The following is a 22,141-nucleotide window of genomic DNA, read 5'->3' on the forward strand; positions in this document are numbered from 1 at the left end:
TAGTATTTGCGGACAATTTAGAAGACCTACAAGTTCTTATGAACAAAATCACATATTACAGTCAACAATATGGACTCAATATAAACGTTAAGAAGACAAAGCTTATGATAATTAGCAAGAAAAGGATAACAGAAGGTCAACTCTACGTCAACCAATCCCCTGTAGAAAGAGTGACGCACTACAACTACCTCGGCACCATAATAAATGAAGAATGGACCAACAACCAATGGAATGGAGATTAGAGCACACATCGGAAAAGCTAGATCCACCTTCAATCGGATGGGGACCTTCTTCAAGAGTCACAACCTCTCTCTTGATACAAAAGTAAGAATGCTGCGATGCAGCATTCTTCTCTGTCCATTTTTATGGTGTTGAATCGTGGACCTTGAACGAAGATATGTGCAGAAAACTGGAAGCATTTGAGATGTGGCTATATCGGAGAATACTTAAGATCCCGTGGACTGGACTGACCGAGTCACATATGAGGAGGTCCTCAGAAGAATGAATAAGAACCGTGAGGAACTGACCACCATCAAATCTCGAAATTTTTCGGACATATTATGCGAAATTAATCCAAATATGCTCTCTTCAAGCCATACTGCAAGAAAAAATATTTGGAAAACAAGGAGCAAGGAAGAAGAAGAACATCTTGGTTAAAGAAACTCAGAATCTGGTTCAATACATCTGTGCAGCTTTTCCGCGCTGCTGCAGATAAGATAAATATTGCCACGATGATCGCCAACATTCATAATGGATAGGCACATCAAGAAGAAGAATATAAAAGTATGAAAATATAAAATAAATTAATTCTGTATCCAAATTTTGTACTTCTTCAAACTCTTCATCTGAGCTAAAATACTCATTTTTTCTTCTTTCCAGGACTCTCCTCACGACTTGGGGATTTCTCTGTATAATCTGTAAATAGTTGTATGTGTTTATTGAATGAATTAAAAAAAGAAGAGTGCATTTATAAAAAGAACATGTAAGCTTACCTTCAGCAATATATCAGAAATTCTCTGGGGCAAACAATCTCCCTCAAACTAACGAAAATCGAATTTGTTTATATTTAATATCCATCCGTTTCCGTTAGGTGTTAAAGAACTGAGGAATCTCAAATATGGGTTTCGCCAAATACTCGTAATATACTGTATTTTTAACATATGTTCTCCCAATTCAGCTTTTCACGGATATCTATGTCCAGCAGTGGACAAGGGAATATTGAATAATGATGATGTGAAGATACTTTCATGAATTATCACGATGATAATAGAAAATCCAGTTTACAAAATTAGTTTTAATTAAAATTTTAGTTTATTCTCGTTAAAATTAGTAGATGTAAAAAATAATATAAACGATTGTAAATAAACAAAGGACCTTTCCAGTGCATCTATTTCTAATTGAAAATGATGTTCAAATGTTGACTTTAGATTTTATAATAGAGTTTCCAGACTCACTAATCTTTGAAAAAGTATTCGATAACAAAATTACTATTGTATTTTACATATCAATAAATTAATATATTAGTTTTAATCGATATTTCGGTTACTACTGATAACAGTTTTGGTTTATTTATTACAGGGCCTGCAAACGAATATTTTACATCCATTCGAAGAAACCAAATCTAGCATATTCAATCAAAACCTGAGCGAATTAAACCAGGATAGTTCTGATCGCAAAAGAAGTTCTAGTTTAACCGAGCAGGGATCGAGAAAACGATCGGCAACAGTCTCCTCGGTTAGAGACAAGCCAGTTGTCCATAAAGGTCCGGATAAATTTTATTTTTATGAAGAGCTTACGGAAACATGTACGGATCTTATGGCTAGGTACACGTATTCACCGTGTAGTGCTCTTCCACAGAGGTAAGTTTAGTGTACTAAATATTAAATTCATTTTCGTATAAAAGTCATATTTTTTCAAAATAAATATAATAATCACTAATCCCATTTTAGCGACATTCCTTAGTTATATCGTAGCGGATGAAAGTCTGTCGATATATTAGATAATACAAACTAGAACTTTTAGAGTTTCTAATCGGCTATGACCTTGAAAATAGCTGCTCGTCGGCTAGTCCAAAATTATTAAAATGAAAAAGGAAAACGTAGCTTCAACTTATTCCATTAATGAACTGCAATAGTCGGAGACAAACTAAGATTGTTTACAATTATGTTTAAATCGTATTTAAATTGTGTTATGAACACAAATAACAGTTGTTTACCTCCATTTTATATGATGAGCAACCTGTAATCCATAAACTCTAAATTAAATGTTTTAAATATTGCACTCTGCATACTTCAGAATTATATTAAATACTTTTCTATAGACCACAAACTTACATGTTTGTACACACAGTGTATCCAGTGATTATGAGAAGACATAATCTTGAACATAACATCCCGTTTTGTTCCTACCTCCTTGTCACAATTTTAATTTACAATTTTTAGACCATTTTTAAATAGAATTTGAATCTTAATTGCCTACAGTATTATTCAACCAACATTCTTGGTACTAGTGCACATTCTTTCTCCCCCGTTTTGTCATATGTTACATCCTTTTGTGATTACAACACATGAACTGCTAACTGCAAAAAGGGGACATCTGCATAAAAATAAATTTTACAGGAGAAGGTAAAAACTATGGGCCATTTTGTTATTTCCCTCCAAAATGGGATATTGTCATCGTCGATAAATCTTGGCATTTTTCTAATGTCTTCGACCTTGGATGCCATTAATGGGCGTTTTTCAGAGTAAGCTCGCTTTGAAGGCAAAACTATCACTTCTTCGGTTATTTTTCGAAGGTTAAACTTCTCAGATATGGCACCATTAATGAACTCACTGCATGTGAGGATGCCGGCGCTCTATCGCATTTCATGTGATGGTAAGTTGAAATTTGAAATCTTATTTTTCTTTCCTTGGGAACTTTTATTCCACAGGAAGTCGAGAAAAGCATCGTGTCCCAGCAGGTGTACTCGAAATTTTGACGGGTTTTTAGAAGCACTCATTATCACATTACGAAACAACGCTGTCAACTTTACCTAGTTCATTAAGTGTCACGATAAACCTTGCAATAGGATGGTTTTTATTTTGACCAGCGCAGTTATCAGCAAAAATTTTCAATTTTTTTACGCGAGGATCACATAAAATGTATTTCTCAATATAATTACTCGAAAGACTTAAAACCTCCTTAAAACTTAAAACTTTATCCTCCCGTTCTGCTCTGAGGTAATTATACAATTTTTTGCTCCTTCAGTTATGAACTAGCAACTCAGCAACAACATTTTTTTTTGCGTTGTCATTTTAAAATTTATTTTTGATTTTTAGTCCTAACTCTTCACAAGTTAAACATGTGTCCTGCTGAGGTTGGCCGGATTTGAGATCAAAATTTTCTTTAAGTATCTCCAAAAAGATTCGTAACTAATTTTATGATTAGCGTGTTTAACTTGTACATGTCGTACATTTTCTGCGCATTAAGTGTGGAATCAAGATATTGCATTTCATGAGAAATATAATGAGCTGTGGTGTACGAAGCAATATGTTTATGTACTTCTGAAAGTATTGCAGTTGGTATTTTATTATAAATAGCTCTGAGTCCCGGCTCAGTTCGGCGACTTGCTGCTCAAGGGGTTGGGCCCTACGTGCCCGGGTCTTGGGGTTTTTGTTAATTTTTTTTGTTGGCTTGCGCCGGTTTTTGTTAGTATTTTTTAAATTTTTTTGGTGGCCGAAGCCGGTTTTTTTGTAGGTGGCCCTGAAACAAAAAATCAGAATTATTGTAAAATCTATACTATAATACTGAAAAATATATATAAATATAAAACAATATGACAATATAGAGTTTATCTTCTTTAAGGCAACCGGGCCCACTTTGTGTTTAGCGATAGTCCTTGAGTGTTTTTGAGCTACGAACTGTCTTCTGTGTGTGTTGTTGTTTTTTTTGTAGTATATTCTCTCTAGTGTTTTGTTTTCTCTCTGGTTTAATTTTCTCTCTGGTTTAATTTTCTCTCTGGTGTTATTGTTTTAGTCTACTATTTGTTGTTTTGGTCTTTTGTGCTTCCATCTATGGAAAGCGTCATACCTCATTATCTCTCGTAGTATGTGACTGGGGTGGTTCTCCACTTTCGCGTACTTTATCCTGGCTTTTTCTTTCATCGTGTCAGTCACTCTGATTTGTTGCAATTCTCTAAAGAGGAATCATTCTGCAACATATCTTGGTACATTGATTGCGTCTCTTAGGCTGTAGTTGTGTGCCGCTTGTATTTTCTATTTTGAGGTGTTGCATATGTGTCCCCATACGAGGGATGCATATGTTAGTATAGGCAGGATTATACTATTTATTAGTCTTATTTTTGTTTTCAATCTGAGTTTGCTTTTCCTTCCTGTTAGTCCTCTTATAGATGCTCTTGCCATGTTTGCTTTTTGTACTGTGGCTTCTACATGTTTGCTAAACGTTAAGCCTTTGTCCATGATGAATGCCGAACTTCTAATGGTTTCGCCTTTTATAGGAATTCGGTGATTCGTGTCGAAAATACGTCGTTCGCGCAACCGATGTAAATTTAGTTTTAACATATAAATTTTTTAGACTGCCCGTTGCTGAGTTTCTTATGAATGGAGGGCAAAGTATGTGCTGGTTGCTAGGCAATAAAATTATAACCATAACGACTAGTGGATGTTCTAAAAAAATACTTAAAAATGGTCTTTGTGATAAATGCTGGAGTTTGTGCAGTCTACAAAACGATAGTAGAAAAACCAAAACTGGACGTAGTGGTAGCAACGAAATGGATGATTTAGATTGGTTTTCTAGGTAATGGTTTTGAATATTATTCTTATTAAATATCAAATATAAACTTTAATGATTTAGTGATATTATCATTCTATATTAAACAAATTTACCATTAGAAATGTATTTTATTACGTTTGCTTTATCAATTCACTTGTTTTTTAGGATTAATGAAACGGTAAACTACATTTAATATTGTTTTTAGACAAAACTCCAACGATAAATCAAACACTAATACTTCCGTTAGTTCTCCGGCAGAAGACAACAAAAAAATCGGCGACAAATTGGAGATAGTTTCTTCAAAATTACAACAAATTGCTAGTAGTTATAAACAAGAGAAAGAAACGTGTAACTGTTGGTGCTCAGGTTGGGCAGAAATATATATTAGAAGACCTACAGGTTTGTTGCAATGAATACACACCAATTATAAAATGTATATATCTGTATGAAATGTAAGTTTGCTAAAAAATATCAGCGTAATCAATTAATTACCAAAATTTTATGAAAATTCTTATAATTATCGTTTAAGACATAGTTTATACATAAGTTTAAGTAACGAGGTTTAGATGTATAGTCCAAATTATTTCTTGGACCATAAAACTTAAATCAATACTGTTTTGGGTACACTGTTTTACCTGTACATTGTTTTCTATTTTTTTCACGTAATCGTTCAAAATGCCTGACTGGTGATGCCATTTTGTAAAATTATTGTAAATGAGATTATAGGAAAAGTAATACCTCATTTGAAATTTTGAAACGTTATATGTCAGTATGTTCCTAGATTTTTGTGCGATTCTGTTTGTCTTTTTCAAAATAGAAGAACATTAAAAGGAAGAATTTTGGAGTGACCTTGATTGCAAGATGCTCGAGATTCCTGTAGACGAAAAGTGTTTTATTAGAGGTGACTTGAATGGACATATTAATAGAGAAAAAGCAGGAATAGAAAGAGTTCATGGAGGTTGGGGCATGGGATAAAAAATGATGTAGAAAATAGTGTGATTGACTTTGGATTGGAGGAAATAATGGATTTTATTTTGTATTAACTCTTATACGTAACTGTGTTCAATTGTCAAACCAAATTCTATGTTTTTACAGTATTTAAATATTAAACAAATTCATTTTTGACAGTTACTACTATGACTTATCATACATATCCTATTATCTGCGCCATTAACATTTTTTCAGAATTATTAGTCATTTTATACGAATTTTACTATAATAATCTACGTGTTAATTCTCTTATTTAACAGTTTTTCTTCTTTTTAGGAGATAATTCTTGGGTAATGCGGATACAAAACACAATGAGTTTTACTCATGCTATTTATGACTTTCCCTTAAATGAAGTATCAACATTATTCAGACCCTCATTGGTACTTGAAGACTCGAATCCCCATATAAGACCTCCCCTAACTAGACAATTTTCTGAAGAGCAAAAAGAGGAAGAGGAAAAAGGCAATTCGGCGATTTCTGGCTCAAATACTAGTTTAACAGGTAAGTCACATCATATATTTCTGATAAAATAATCTACCTATAAGTTTGTAGTTTAAATAAAACAAAAAATAAAGAAACGAGTAATATATCTTAAGTAAAGCCTCATTTAGTTCTGAAAATTTCGATCTTTTGCTGTACAGGGCACTGGAGTTACAAATTATAATTAAAAAAATACTGAACTATTTATTATAACGTAACTCATTAGGAGAGACATTTTGACAATTATATTTAAAATATTCCACGCGCAATTTTATTCTCCAACTTTGTAACAATAACAAATTAAAAAACAAAAATAAAAATTGTGAAAAAATACAAAATTATTGCCAAAATTAAAATTAATATTTAAACTTTCAACAACCGGTATCTCGAAAACTAGCAATATTTGTATAAGGCATGTTGGGCAGAATCATCATATTTTGAGGTTTAGAATCTCAAAGATGAGACATTCTTAATGAATCACTCTGTATATATAAAGGTCCTTGATAGCAGTTTTGTTACTAATACATTTTTGTTGTTTTTTAATATGAATCATCTCTATCCTTTATTCAAATTGGACTCCGTTTTCAATTACATTTTCAAAAATAAACAGTTTTTCAATTTTCTAAAATCCTGATTTTTATTACCGAAATACTTTAATCATACTTATTATAAATGTTAAATTAAATGACAATAAAATTATTACGTTGAAGGTTCTCCAAAACAGACACCTTCTAGGCAAAACTCCCACGATAGTGTCGACGAAGAATTAGACAATATTTACGACGACGGAAATCGATCAAGGAATCCCGTGCGTCGATCTAATTCTAGCCCGGAAATGTCAGCGAGTTGGAAAAACCCTTTTCTGCATCAAAAAATGTTATCGGACGAGGATCTGAAGAATTCCGATGATGAAGGAGGTAAAAAGAACAAAGGATATACAAAAGATATGAGAGTTAGTTGCGAAGCCATACCTGAAGAGATAGCTGGATCTGGTAAGTTGTGGTTTATGTATCTTAAATTTTTTAGTTTTTTATTAATTCAGCTGTATAATATAATAGACAAGAACCGCTGTAAAGCCGATTATGTATAATAATATATTGCAACTGGCGTTGAAAATTATTAATATTAATAACATTTTTATAATTGATGTAGGTACAACTCCACCATCAAACGAGCCACTAGCCTTACTGAAATCAGACCCATCTCAAACTGGTTTTACTACCTCTCACCATCCTTCTCTCTTGAGTTGTCGCAGCTATCCAGGATCATCGCCTCCCAAAGAAAACATTCCCCCCAAACCATACCAAACTGTTCCTCCTACTCCGAATGTAACATCGTTTAGTAATCAGCCTCCAGAATTTATGAAAAGACCAACAAATTTACCAAACTTGAGTAACTTGGTTCCGTTAAGCAGCAAACCACCTCAGAGTCCCACTCAAACTTCTCCAAGGTTTGGTAGGCATGCATACGGAATTGGAAAAGACAGAGATGGTAAGAATATTAGGTTTTTTTAAATTTTTTTTCAGTTTCTGATTTGTAATACTTAAATGTTTCTTTTTCTTCATTGTTTATACGAATTAATCAAGATACATTCTACCAAATTCTTGGCAATGCCGAAAGTTTGTTAAAACGTCGTTTTTTTCGGAAGCCAAAAAATGGTAAAATTCACTATTTAAAAAAGAATATTTAATATAGCTAAATCCCATATATAAATTCATGTGCCCTAAAAAAAAAGTCTTAACTTACTCTTAGGTCTTTTTGGAAACGTATTATATGTAGTCAATCTAACTAAATTTGTTTTAGGTCGAGATTTACAGAAGAGTTCTTCGGCTTCGACAATAGACAAAAACGCTGCTTCAAATCTAAACTGGGCTAGAGAAAGAGCCAGAGAACGCAAAAACAGCGGTAGCGTGGAAAGACTGACTACATTAGATCCCAATTTGACGCAAAAACGAGATAGAGTGTATACAATTTCAACTAGTAGTCCATCGACTAGGAAATCTCGATCGGAACTACTAGCACAGGCAGAACAGCAAAAAAAGAAGAAAGATGCTCCAAAGAGTGGCATTAATCCAAGTTTTGTCTTTTTACAGTTTTATCACACTGCCAAATTTGGAAATAAAAATGAGCAGCCCATAATGCTCAAAATAACGGAGGTTGTTAACAGAGCATTTAAGGTACGATATCACACATTTAAATTTGTTCTTGTTTTTTTTTTAACACTGTTAAAAGTAAGGAAGTGGGCACTTCTCTTATGTAGTCAATAATTTTCCTGTAGTTTTATGTAGCACTAAGGAACAACTAGATGCGTATACTTCATCTAATTTACTTACCGTTGCACGTGGTTTTTGTATTGTCTGTCTTCGTTCATCTTGTCACCAGTCTCGCCTCTTGGATCGACAACGTTCAGGGCGCTGCCTTACAACTGTCCAAGTCATACTAAATCTCTTTGAGCACAAAGCAGGTGCATACTTAACAGTAAGCTATAATCACCTGTGCCAATGTGTAACAGACCGCTAGCATTCTCAGAGGTAAATGCGAGCTTCCATATATATAACAAAATAATTTGAAAAATAAGTATATTACAAAAAATACGAGAAATATTTAACTACCTCGAGGTCCATGGTAGTTAATTAGCGGTTAAGTTATAATAAAAATAAATCAATTAAACAAATTCAAATGAAATAATTATTGTGCATGTAATCGAGAGGTTTTTCTATTGAGTGTTTCGATAATTTTCGATATTAGCCTTCACAAAAATATGGAAAATATTACGTCGTAAGTGCCAGTAATGTCGAGGTTCTACCCAATTCAAGTCACAACCTGTATTCCCACTGGTGATTACTTATAAAATTTTTGACCTAACTGTAATTTTATATACATACAAATACAAATATACGGTTTTACGATCGTTCTCAATATGTTATATTATGACTTAAGTTAAATGTCCAACAGAGAGTACTTTGGCATCATAATACGTTTTGCAGTCACATCAAACATTCCGTATTAGGTCGAACGAATGAACACAGAAAAAATTTACATCCGATGAAGCTGCTAATTTTTTTAGAGAGCATCCTTATGTTCTCTGTTATCCTTATGTTCCCCATAATAAAAAGCCATTATTGTATGGCTGATAAACTAAAAGAAAGTACATAGAGGGTGAACTATCTGTGCAAAAAATGTACAGCATGTATGAGGATTTTAGACGGTCATTCAAAATAGTAAGGCAGTACTCACAATATCCTGATATTTTTCGATAGCAGATCCTCAACCTAGCTTGAATTATTTTTCCCTAAAGACAACTAGGAGAGCTTGTTAGTTAACTTCCTATTGCAATTAGTATCTTTCTATTACCCTTTTTAAACATGGATGATATTAGGGCTATTTTACACTTGTTTGGTGTCTTCTATTGGATTCGAATTAAGTTAATTCGAGGTTTTAATCTGGTTAATATTACTGAAACTCCATATTTAAACAGTTCTACTGCATTAACTCCAGGTCCCGGCCATCTTCCATTTTTCAGTTCATAAAGCTAGATATTGGATATTATGTTTAGATATTGATAAATATATTCAAAATCTAGCAGCTCTTGGTCTATGAACTGCATACATTTATGACATATTTGCTACATTGCAAGATGAATCACTATTGTTTGTTCTTGTCTTGTAGATTTAACCATATATTATTTATAAAACCATTACGTGAAAATAAACTGGCATGTTAAAAAATATTATGTTTATACACAAACTGTAAATAATAATTCATCTTTAATATTCAGGTTTTAGATACCATTCCCCCTTACGAAACCCATAAAATCGGCGTTTTATATGTTCGTGAAGGACAAATCAACTCCGAAGTTGAAATATATAAAAATCGATTTGGTTCTTTAAGATATGTCCAATTTTTGCAACAGCTTGGCACTCTTGTGAAATTGTCTGACGTCGATCCTCAGGTAAGTACCAAACCGATTAGTTTACAGCTACAGAAATAAAATTTTCATTTTTTGTGTTTAGGAAATCACTAAAAACACTAAAAAATCGATTCGTATCGATTATTTGACCTGTAAACTTACCAGTTTATTGTTCACTCCAAGTTAAAAAGAATATTTTATAGATTACTTTATTGATCTTCAAAAATTGTATTTATTTTCCATCAAGACTATATAAAAAATCACAATTTCCATTTTCCAATCGCCACCCTTCTTTTTTCTTTCAATATTCCACAGAAATATATACAAAAATCGTAGAATTGCAGATCCTTATTAATATACTAAAATCAAAACATCGATAGAAAAAACCACTCAGAGTTTTCTCAAACACCTACTGGAAACAAAGAACGGAAATAAAAGTAATAACTCATTCAATTAGTATTGAAATAGTACGAAGGGTTTATATATCCGACAAAACCTGCTGCAAAATGGTAATTCGGTTGAACCATGGCGTTTAAAACAACCAATTCCATTTTCATAATACAAAAATCGTTGACCTGCTTGTGTTATAAGCCAATATAAATTGTTTCTTCGCGGAGTATTCTCTAATTACTTCACTTCTCCTGATTTTATTATTTAACGTAACTTTAAACATCATAGTCAAGTTTTGGAAGATTTTTTATTCAGTTCAAAAGTTTTCTCATAATCAACAAAAATCAGAACATTTGAAACTTTGCCAGAAAAATAGAAATTTCCAAAAATATTTGTTTAAATGATTTTGTTTTAAGACATTTTTCCTTGGTGGATTAGACCAACACGGAAATGATGGAAAGTTTGCCTATATATGGCAAGATGATGTCACCAGGGTAATGTTTCATGTAGCTACAATGATGCCCAATAAGGAATCCGATCCGACTTGTAACAATAAGAAGATGCACATCGGAAATAATTTTGTTACTATAATTTACAACGAAAGTGGAGAAGACGTTAATATGAGTACTTTTAAGGTAGGTTATCGTTCTTTATTGTAAAGATTTTATTTGCTTTCTTGGCAGTTTAATAAACATTTTTTATACGTTCGTTATCAAAAGTAAAGTTTTTAAACATATCATCATCGTCCAGCCAATCGTATCCACTGCTGGACATAGGCTTCTCTCAGTCTTAGTCATTGTTATCCATACCGGGTCGCTAAATAATTGAACTCGTTAATTATTTTCATTTGGTCAGTCTCCTGTTGTTTATAATGAGTGTGACTAATCGACTAAAGGAAAGACCATGTATAAAGACCGGTTAGTAATTAAGCGATGATCAGTGAACCTCACACAATTTTTAAAATTTCAAATTTAATTCCAATCACTTGAAAAGTAAATGATTTAATTTCATATATTTTATATTCAGTAAGAATGTTGGATTTAGACATAGGTCATGACCGGGACCGAGAGTTATACTATACTATAATTTTTTTAACAAATTATCTTTAAACTATTCTTTAAAAGAATTTGCATCCATATTTCCGTGGAAATCGTCTGTACTCTTTGTGGACGAAAAAAAAAAAAGCTTGCGTCGGGAATAAAGACCTCATCATTTCCGGCACGAAGTATGATAAAATATTTTACCATTACTGGAACGGCTAGAGGAATAGCATTTCGTGGTGTCATCTTGCCAAAATGATTTTGACATATTACCTTTAGCGAAAATCCAAGTTTCGTCTAAAAATACTACTTGCCTTTGATTTTCACAGGTTTTATTGTTGATGTATTTTCTTAAAAAATGCCACCATTTTGATACAACATTAGAGAGTTCACACAAACCTAAATGTTTCAGTATTCTCGAAACTGGTTAATGACACAGTTCCTTGTACCTTTTTTTTTACAACAAAGCACTCTTTGTTACATGATCTTTAGCTTTATACATACTATATATAATATTTTTAATTGCTAACTTATTTGACTGGGGCAAATCTAAAGTTTTCGGATGTCGATGGTTTTTCTTATTTACTTTACTTATTTTATCCTCACTCATGCTGTTAATTCTCCGGAATACCGCAAGCATCACATGTGCGTTTCTGAACTGTCATAATAGATCTCAATGGACCCATGTTATTTTTTTTTCCAAATTAAAATAAATTTCCACTTTCACTTAAACGCCGTTCTTCTGGAGATAACACTACGTTTCGACTGTCTTTTATTTTCTTCCAAATTGATCATTTTATTTTATTTAGCACCGCTATGAATAAAACTACTACAACTTGAAAATGATGAGGAGTCCTACAACAGACAAAGCAATCGAACACAAACAGCCGATACTATATCGTATAACAACAATAAGTTAAATACTAAGATTGCAAAAACTGTTCCTATGTTTTAAATAACATATTTGCCGATTGACTATTTTACTAATGTTATTAGTATACAAGATTAGTATATACTAAGATATTAAATAATACCCGATCATTTAATTTTGAACCATCAACAAAAATGTAATAAATATATGATGACAAGTATTTGCTAGTAACACGATCTTCACAGATATCGCCGCCGTTGTATATATTTCTTTGTCGATAACAGTCTTTATATAACATTAATCATTTTTCAAGACATTGCATATCGCTAAGCTATATTGCAGAAGCATAAATTAGATTATTTGTTAACCTACAATGTACGTCACAAGAAATTAAACAAAAATCATTATTACATGTTTGTTAATAAATTCACTGTAAGAATACGATATATGTATTATATTCCGTAGGTACTATCAATAAAATAAGAAAACTTGTTGAGCAGCGCTGATTTACACAACAGAGCAGTAAAATGTTATACATAAAGATGTTGTAATAGATATTTTCGCTTACTTGGTCCACTAGTAATAAACTTATCAGAATTAAATGAGAAACCGGTCTTTATACATGGTCTTTCCTTTATCATAATTTTTGTTTATTGTTCTTTAGACCACATCTATTGCTTTCGGTTTCTACTAGCTTTAGCATTGACATTTCTTCTTCGAGTGCAGTTATTAGAGTTGTATCGTCTGCATATCTAGGTTTGAGATCTTTTTGCCTGTCATACAGATACTGTCATATATGCTCGTCACCAGAGCTGACAGATGATTAGGAAATCCAATCTAGTGTAGAATTTTCCACAAAACTTTCCAGTTTATACAGTCAAATGCCTTCTGGTAATCCAGGAAGCAGATGATTATAAGAATTTTAAATTCTCGATCGTTTTCAATAATTTCGTATTGAGGATTTGTTTCCGTTGTGCCCTTACCCTTATCGAAGCCCGCTTGTTCTTGTAATTTTTGTTATCCAGGTATGTCTGCATGCGACATTTGATGATTCCCAATAGAATTTTACTTGTGTCTGAAATTAGTGAGATGGTTCGGTAGTTACTACATTCTGTAGTTGTACTTTTCTTATGAATTGGAGTAATTAGCGCAGTACACCAATTACTGGACCATTTGCTAATTCTTCTCATCTAATTGCACAATTTTCACAATAATTCCATGTTCAGAGGGGGAGATCAGGTTCATCCATGTTCTGTAAAAGCTCGGCTGTGATATCATGGCATTAATCATATTGCCCATCACACACACACACACACACACATATATATATATATATATATATATATATATATATATATATATATATATATATATATATATATGTATGTACGTATATTATTATAATTATTACATTTAATAATAAAAATTAAATTTTAGGGGCAGTTTACATTTGCTTGCATAATTATTCAGCCTTTAGATATGGGAATCAACAGAGTTACTGTTAAGGTAAAAGAAGAACTATCGAATTTGATTGCATCTAGCGAACCAAAATTAGTATCAGATCAAAATGTGGGAATATTCGCAAGGCAGATAGCTCTACATACTAATGTGAGTATTTTTTATAATTTCTCAGATATAAAGACAGATATCACACATAATTCAATTTCGTATCTATTATATTTATTTTTTAGATGGCATCTATAGTAACAAAATCTTTAAAACATCCCAACGAACCAGCAGCTTCCAATTGGATCGAAAGGTTAAGACAGATTAAAAAGATCAGGAACAGAGCTATTCAGGATCAGAAGAACAATGAAAGCATTTATCAAAACGAAAAAAGTAACGATGAAGTCAAAAACAAATATATGGAAGATTTTACGGATTATACATAAACTTTATATTTTTTAATACCTTTATTAAGGTTGTAATTTTAAGAATGCAAATTTGAATATTTTATTTCATAAATAACATACTGAATATTTATTGTCTTTTTAAATTTTCACAGTGATGTGATATATGTTAACTGTTTCTATGCCAAGTTATGCTTTTTAAAGTTATATATCTAGAGTCTGTCTTTTTGTGTTTGAATGATCTCTTCTGCTCTAGTCTTCTAATTTAATAGACACCTCTGTATATATTAACTTGTGGCGATTGTCCAAAAGTTTTTAAATTTTTTCTGATTCGTTGCGTTTGAAGTTAACATATGTAGCCATATAAATAAATTCATTGAAACTTGTTATAATCGTTCACAGTTTTGTTTATTTTAAACTTTTATGTCAGCAATGGAGATTTTGCTAATTTATTGTGGAAATCTTACGAGAGTTTGCATCGGACAAACAGAAATACTTTTCAACATATTTACTACATTTGACAAATGACAGATGACAACTTATTCCACAAATAATTCTCTCCTCATAAATGTGCTAATTATTCATTAGATACTGCATGTAAAATATTTTAAAAGGAACTGTTGATTTATAAAATTATTTTTGTGAAAATTTAAAAAAATGTTGAATTTCTTGTTTTGTTTGTGTGAATATTATTTGCTTATACCGAAGTGCAGCTTGTAAACATCGTGTTTTATTTTACAAAGTAAATATACTTTTTTAATTCCTATAATGTGACCAATAGCAGCACTTTATCAATAAACTTTTAAGACTTTATTTCTTTTATGATATATTATTCTATATATACAAAATTAAAGTATTAGGGATATAGATGTAGTTGTAATGATTGTAAACTAATAATAACGTCGACTTGCAGTATTTGCAAGTTATTTCTATTTACATATGTTCATTTTGAAAATCGTATTTGTCAAGTGTTAAAATGTTATTTGTATTCAAATAAAAGGGACTAAAAAATAAAAATATTCGTTTTAATATTAAAATTAATACTCCTTTTGGAACCTGTAAAATTTATAAAAACCTCTTTATTTGCAAGAATTTATGGAGAAGCTACTAATAAAGAATATAGACGCATATAGAAGGACAGTCCAAATGGGCGATTTGGTTACGGTTATTATACTTAAAATCAATCCTTAAGAAGGCGACTGCATAAACTCAAACCGTGGCAGTCGGCTTAAAACCATCATGAAATATACAGGGGTGAGTGCCTTAAGAACCGGCAAAATAACGCAAAAGATAGAAAACATAATACGTTGTGAAATAAAAACAGATGCAAGTAGTAGAGATGAGAAATTATCGATATAAACCTATAATTTACTTTACATTACATTAGATCTATCGAAAGTTTCCCACCTTCAGACGTTAGCTTATGAGCTGGTTGACTTCAGTCATAGTAATACGTATCACGTAATGTAAGTAAAAACAGTTTAAGTATGAGTATGTTTTTATCCAAAATTAAAGTATTGATCAATAATAAACTGTGATTTGAGACGTCGCATACACTCTTCTCAATACAGAATTATCATAGCTTGTTATTCTGTATTCGTCAACACAGAATTAATTATCAAATTACTACTAATTAAACGCTTTGCTTTATTGCCTTCAATAAGTTTTTACTTTATGCGAAATTTAAAAAATGTTAATGTCCGACGTCATACTTGTAATATTATGACTGAAGTCAACTAGCTCATAAGCTAACGTCTAAAGGCGGGAAACTATCGATAGTCCTAATGTAATGTAAATTAGAGGTTTCTATCGATAATTTCCCACCTCTACTACTTTCATCTCTTTTTATTTCACAACGTATTATGTTTTCTATCTTTTGCTTTATTTTGCCGGTTCTTAATGCACTTATCACTGTATATACATAGGGAAAGTGGGAAAGGAGTACGAACGGAGCTATTTATTTAACTTATGCATCTCCGCTTAATCAAATGTCGATGCCATTGATTTGCAAGCTTTCTTTGTTTGTTTTTTTTTCACAATGAAATCTTTATTTTTAATATATTACATTGTTAAATTTTTAATTTTAAAATGTATAAAATTTACAATATTCAAAGTATTTATTTTTTTAATTAAATGTAAATAAAATTTTATAAATTTGAATTAAAAATAGGTTTGTTTCAACACTATGAAAAACTCCCACGTAACTTTTTATTATACTGTTTTCGTGCCCAAAAATTTACGAGAAATTTTAAAAAATTTTCAAAATATATTCCACTAAAAATTTCATTTTCTCAGGGCTTTTCATTAAACTTTTTAGACTATTTTAGAAATTATTTCATTGAACAATTGTCCTGTTCAAAAAAGTATTCAATAAAATGTTTTACTAAATTCTTAAATTTTCCATTTCAACGAAACTTTCATTTCATTCATAATCTTTAATAACAACAAAAAGCATTCCTGAATTATTTTTGAAATATTTAACAGTAACTTTTAATGAATGTCTATGTGAAAGTTTTTACGCTGTATGGGTACTATTTAATCTTGTTTTAAAATAACAACTAGGTACTAGTAAAACTTAATTTTCACAATGAATAAATATTGGTGAAATTATTACTATATACTCTTAAATTGATTTATACTTAATTGAAAATAAACTGATGACATTAATTAATATTAAAATAAATATTATGGATAAATTTATGACATTTAATAAAATATAATCTTCATAACTGATTTTTTTATTCATACATGAATAAATGAATAAATTATTTGGTTTCAAAAATGAAGCCAAATGTTAACTTAGTGTTTAATTACTACATAGTATATTCAACTAAATAATATTCTTTTCATTATATGTATTGAACCTAGATACTACCGCCTTTTGTTAAAATAAATGTTACAGAGATATTGAAAATTATTAACGTTTTAAAGGTAAGAATAGTAGATAGTTTAACAGCCTTTTAAGTACGTGTAAATGTTGTTGCTCTTAGCTAATACTAATTTGCTTATAACAATGTTAATAATGATTAATTAATTTGTAATAATAGGCAAGTTAATATCATAATGGTAGTCAGCGGGAACCAAGCGAGGAGGTAGCAGTTATCTCACACCACGATGGTAAGAAATATACTCCAGTCCAAAAGTAGGCATATCGTCTATATAAAAAGTACTATAATTAATATTTTTTCGAAGTCAAGTCGATTAAAAAATTATAAAACGATGGATTAATAGTTTTTCAATATTTTAAAGATCCAAAAAAGATGATTTTTCAAAATAAATTCACGAAATGTATTAATTAAACAAATAATACTTTTTTGCGTAGTGATGCGTTAATGTGTTTATCTCTATAAATCAGACTTAAGTGGGTTAACTCTTTTTTGCTTAAAACCATCCAATTAGTATAGAGTATTTATAAGTTTCCATAACATGAGAATAATTAACTATTTGAAAGAAATAAACATTGTCATTTAAATAAAACGATCATAGATATAACAAAACTAATATATCACTGTAAAAAATAACAAACAAATATCTGTGGCTAACGACCTGCTAAATTTTGCACTCTAACATTTTTATAGGAACTTCCTCACAACACAGCGACTGCAGTCTGATTTTTTGTTATGGTCCTCAAAGATTTTACAATACCAGTTGTTGGGATGTTATCTAAAGATTCAGAAATCAAGTCCTAATCTGCTAAATGAAGACATAATTTCTGAACTTCCCCACCCAGTATGCCCTGTATTTAGACTAGACGATATAAAAGACTTATACTACAATAAATAAAACAACTCTGCGTAAAAATGAATACAATTGAAGACTAAAACTAAAAATTTACAATGGGATAGTAGGTACTATCTACTGTAATAGGATCATGGATACTACAAAAAAACATGAAAGTAAGTTAAGATAGAAATGAAATGTTACAATATTAAATAGAAAGAAACATTACACAGAAAACAATTTGGAGTAGAAAGGAAAATGAACATGAATAATAACCACATAGTATAAAATCCAAAATAAAAAAAAACAAAGTGAATGGTTTGGATAGATATTAAGGATGAGTAACAATTTTACTGAAGAAAGTGATAGAAGCTTAAAAAATATGCAAAAGAAGAAGAACAGGCAGACCAAGCAGAAGCTGTAAAATATAATAGAAAAACTAGTCACAAAATGAAGCAAAAGTTTAAATGATGTGAATTAGATGAATATTTTGGGCTAAAATGGACACAAAACCTGCAATGGATACAAGGATATGTGAAGTAAAGGTAAAAAAGGATTATATTATTAATGATTATAAGGATTATATTATTGGTTTTTACAGAGGAGGCTTAAACTTTTAAATAAATAATACTGTTAGTTAAAATACTTTGTATTTCAATAATATCACAGATAATAATTTAAAGAAATATAAATATACACTTTGTACCAGTCTAATTTAACATTAAAAACCTCGAACACTTTTAATAGCCAACATTTCTAACTCTGGTGACATTTTTGAGCAATCCAAAAACTGCATAGTAAAAGTAGCTGTACCAGACGATATTGTCCTTAATATTGTAGAATATCCTAATAGTTCTGATAATGGAGTGTTAGCAAGAACTACTTTGGAGTTACCTCTCATTCCTATGTTGTTAATATTTGTTCTTCTTCTAGATAAATCAGCAACGATTACTGATAGATGTTCTTCTGGGGCTACAACTTCTAAACTCATTACAGGTTCTAAAATATAGGTATTCACTTGTTTCAAGATTTTTTGTATCAGTTGAGTCACAGTTGCAGTTATCATTGTGTCAGATGTTCCTCTACCAACTTCTAAATAATGTAATATAACTTGCACATTAATTACAGGACAGCTGATTTTAGGACCATGTGACAATCCAACTTCCACACCTTGTCTTACTGCTACCAAATGTTTAGGAAATATACTAGCGATATTACTAGCATATTCAGGACTTTTATCTAATTTTAGTACTTCATTTGTATGTGCCAAATCATCAATGGGTTGTAAGGTTAATTTAACAGTTATAAATTGTTTGCTAGAACCAATTTTGGTCTCAACAGTTAATGTATCAGTTAGTTTTTCAGTGGGTGTTTCTTTGTAAGCTATTTGTAAAGGACCCAAGTCAACCTCTAATTTATATTCTTTCATAATTCTGTCTTTTATTATATCCAAATGTAATTCCCCCATTCCAGCTAGTATTGTTTGTCCAGTTTCTGAATTGTATGTAACTCTAAGACTAGGATCTTCCCTTTGTAGCTCTGATAATGCTTGGTCTAAATGAGTTTGACTACTAGCACTTGGTGGTTCAATAGATCTGAAAAATACAGGTTCTGGGACTGCAACACCAATGCCAAATATCTTGTTAATATCTTTCTCTTCCATAGTTCTATCTTTGTTTTTTCTAAGAATGTTGTTCTTTGCTTTTTGACTAGCATTGTTTGAAGTTGTAATTAAATCACCAGACATTACTTTTTTAACTCCTGTTACCACAGCTATATTTCCATTAGCAATGGAGTCAATCTCTTTAAAATCATCGGCATATGCCACAAATAATTTTCCTATTTGTTCTGAACAGTCTTGTTTAATGTTATAAATTTTCTGTCCTCTTTTTATTTGCCCATTATATATCCTTAAAAATACCAGTGGTCCCTTCTGCCTATTATGGATAACCTTAAATGCCCTTGCACATAAATTGTCCTCAAATGACGAGAAAAGTGTGTTTTTTTCATTTGGTGCAGGTAGATACAAAATAACGGCATCCATCAAATTTTGCACTCCTACATTTTTGTAGGAACTTCCTAACAATACAGGAACTGCAGTCTGATTTTTTGTTACTGTCCTCAAAGATTTTACAATATCAGTTGTTGGAATATTATCTAAAGATTCAGAAATCAAGACCTGATCTGCCAAATTATCATCATAATTACATAATTTATCTACTAATTTGGATCTAGCTAATTTAGCCTCTTGAAAGTGTTTTGGAAAGTTTTTTTCAGTTAACTGAATTCTTTCAATTAATTTAATGTTTTCTGCTCCATATGTAATTAATTCCTTAGTTAATATGTCTATTATACCAGTCAATTTTCTATTTTCAATTACAGGTAATTGTAGTAATAAATATGGAATTTGTAGCTTTTGTTCAATAGTTTCACATGAAAGCAATATACTTGCATTACTTCGGTCCATCTTATTCACATAAATAATTCTAGGAATTTTATATTTTTCAGCTTGTCTCCACACTGTTAATGTTTGTGCTTCAACTCCAGCAGTACCATCAAGAACTACAATAGCTCCATCTAACACATTAAGAGTCTGTTCTACTTCCATCGTGAAATCTATGTGACCAGGAGTATCAATTAGATTGAACTGATTCTTTTTCCAGTAGAATGTTACAGCAGCTGACGTAATAGTAATTCCCCTTTCACGTTCTTGTTCCATATAATCAGTAACTGTATTTCCACGATGAACTTCCCCCATATTTTGAATTAATCCAGTTATAAATAACATTCTTTCTGTTGTGGTGGTCTTGCCTGCATCAATATGAGCCAAAATTCCTATATTTCGTATTTTTTCAATGGACACACTCTGAATTTCTTTGGCAGTATTATACTGATTTATTTTTGTATAATGTTTATTAAGTTTTCGTAAAGTTCTTTTAAAATTAAATCCAAAATTTCTTAAATTTGAATTCATTTTAAATTTGTGCCTAACCTAGAAGAAGAGCAACTTTCAATTTCTTATTCTTTTTGGTTTAGTTTCAAAGCTCAAACCTCAAACCAAGACGAGAAGAAGAAACAGCCTATTATTTATGTAACTATGTGAAAAAAATATAAAATTATATAGTTGTATTATATAAAAGTTTGCTAATTAACCGGTTCTCATATATTAATCGATATTACGATAAATTATAACACAGAGAAACTTAATTCCCCCTATTGCTTTTTTAATAAAATTATTATGGTTTCCTATATTAGAAAATAAAAAATAGTTTTATTTAAGTTTCTTAGATGATGTAGAAAATATTCAATAACACTTTTTTTCTTATTCTCAGTTTCGATCTATGTACTTTTTTTAGTGTCTGAGTACTTTATAGCAAACGTAATGTGCCGAATTAATGGTGATTAAGAAAGAAGAAAATAACCTTTTTTTAAAACAAACTAAATAACTGGATGCTGTAAATATTAAAGAATTTATATCTTGTTAGAGTGGAATTCTAAAAAATGAGTAAATATGCAAAATATACAGATTTAATAAAACAAACTACAGAATATGCTCGACGAATGAACAGGCTAAGTAATAGAATATTTGGAGAAGTTGTTCGACCAACGAATCCTAAATCTATGAAAGTCGTCAAATTATTTAGTGCAGAGCCAGTTCATTTACAGAGGGAAGTATATGCTTACTACCCAAGACATATAGAAACAGGGAAACTAATGATGAAGTTAAGACATTATGGTTTATACAGAGACGAACATGCAGATTTTCAAGATGAGATGGATAGAATGAGAGCTCTAAGAGGTAAACCCAAACATATTAGGAAGTCAAAGGCTGAAAGAGAAAAAGAGGCAGCAGGCAAGAAAGAATAAAAGTCTCTAATTTAGTTGTAAATGTATAGAATGTAAATATAGTTATTAATAAAGAATAAATTGTTAATTTACTCCACTTATTCTCATTCATGTTTTAAAAATATATTGTTAAAAAAATATATTTCACTCAACTAGAGAGCCACAGATAGCACACAAAATGAATGAATTATACCTACAAAGCTTACAAATAGAAATTTTATATTTCACATTTTTATATTTTTTTAAAGTTATACACCCTTCACTTCCAAAAAAC

The 22,141-nt window shown here is 30.9% G+C and overlaps 3 protein-coding genes across 3 annotated transcripts in view; 2 read left to right on the forward strand and 1 right to left on the reverse strand.

Moving 5' to 3' along the window:
* The window catches only part of gig (TSC complex subunit tuberin), a 49,270-nt gene extending 33,952 nt beyond the window's left edge, over positions 1 to 15,318 (forward strand). Inside the window, exons 14-24 of the mRNA XM_072541142.1 lie at positions 1,579 to 1,859; positions 4,573 to 4,794; positions 4,976 to 5,169; positions 6,037 to 6,261; positions 6,951 to 7,232; positions 7,393 to 7,731; positions 8,044 to 8,417; positions 10,019 to 10,192; positions 10,957 to 11,175; positions 13,889 to 14,059; positions 14,143 to 15,318. Of these exons, the coding sequence (XP_072397243.1) occupies positions 1,579 to 1,859; positions 4,573 to 4,794; positions 4,976 to 5,169; positions 6,037 to 6,261; positions 6,951 to 7,232; positions 7,393 to 7,731; positions 8,044 to 8,417; positions 10,019 to 10,192; positions 10,957 to 11,175; positions 13,889 to 14,059; positions 14,143 to 14,343 (2,682 nt within the window). The 3' untranslated portion in view covers positions 14,344 to 15,318. The remainder of the gene's footprint in view (positions 1 to 1,578; positions 1,860 to 4,572; positions 4,795 to 4,975; positions 5,170 to 6,036; positions 6,262 to 6,950; positions 7,233 to 7,392; positions 7,732 to 8,043; positions 8,418 to 10,018; positions 10,193 to 10,956; positions 11,176 to 13,888; positions 14,060 to 14,142) is intronic.
* Positions 15,319 to 18,652: 3,334 nt separating this feature from the next.
* mRRF2 (mitochondrial ribosome recycling factor 2) lies at positions 18,653 to 21,030 on the reverse strand. The gene has a single exon (XM_072541143.1). The coding sequence runs from the start codon at positions 20,993 to 20,995 to the stop codon at positions 18,743 to 18,745; it is 2,253 nt and encodes a 750-aa protein (XP_072397244.1). The 5' UTR covers positions 20,996 to 21,030; the 3' UTR covers positions 18,653 to 18,742.
* A 384-nt stretch (positions 21,031 to 21,414) lies between these two features.
* mRpS33 (mitochondrial ribosomal protein S33) lies at positions 21,415 to 21,959 on the forward strand. The gene has a single exon (XM_072541146.1). The coding sequence runs from the start codon at positions 21,523 to 21,525 to the stop codon at positions 21,886 to 21,888; it is 366 nt and encodes a 121-aa protein (XP_072397247.1). The 5' UTR covers positions 21,415 to 21,522; the 3' UTR covers positions 21,889 to 21,959.
* Positions 21,960 to 22,141: the final 182 nt, after the last annotated feature.

This window comes from Diabrotica undecimpunctata, chromosome 8 (assembly GCF_040954645.1).
Source record: "Diabrotica undecimpunctata isolate CICGRU chromosome 8, icDiaUnde3, whole genome shotgun sequence".
Classification (NCBI taxonomy): domain Eukaryota; kingdom Metazoa; phylum Arthropoda; class Insecta; order Coleoptera; family Chrysomelidae; genus Diabrotica; species Diabrotica undecimpunctata.

Coding starts and splice junctions, on each gene's coding strand:
- mRRF2 (XM_072541143.1), bottom strand. CDS start 20,995: ATGAATTCAAATTTAAGAAATTTTGGATTTAATTTTAAAAGAACTTTA.
- mRpS33 (XM_072541146.1), top strand. CDS start 21,523: ATGAGTAAATATGCAAAATATACAGATTTAATAAAACAAACTACAGAA.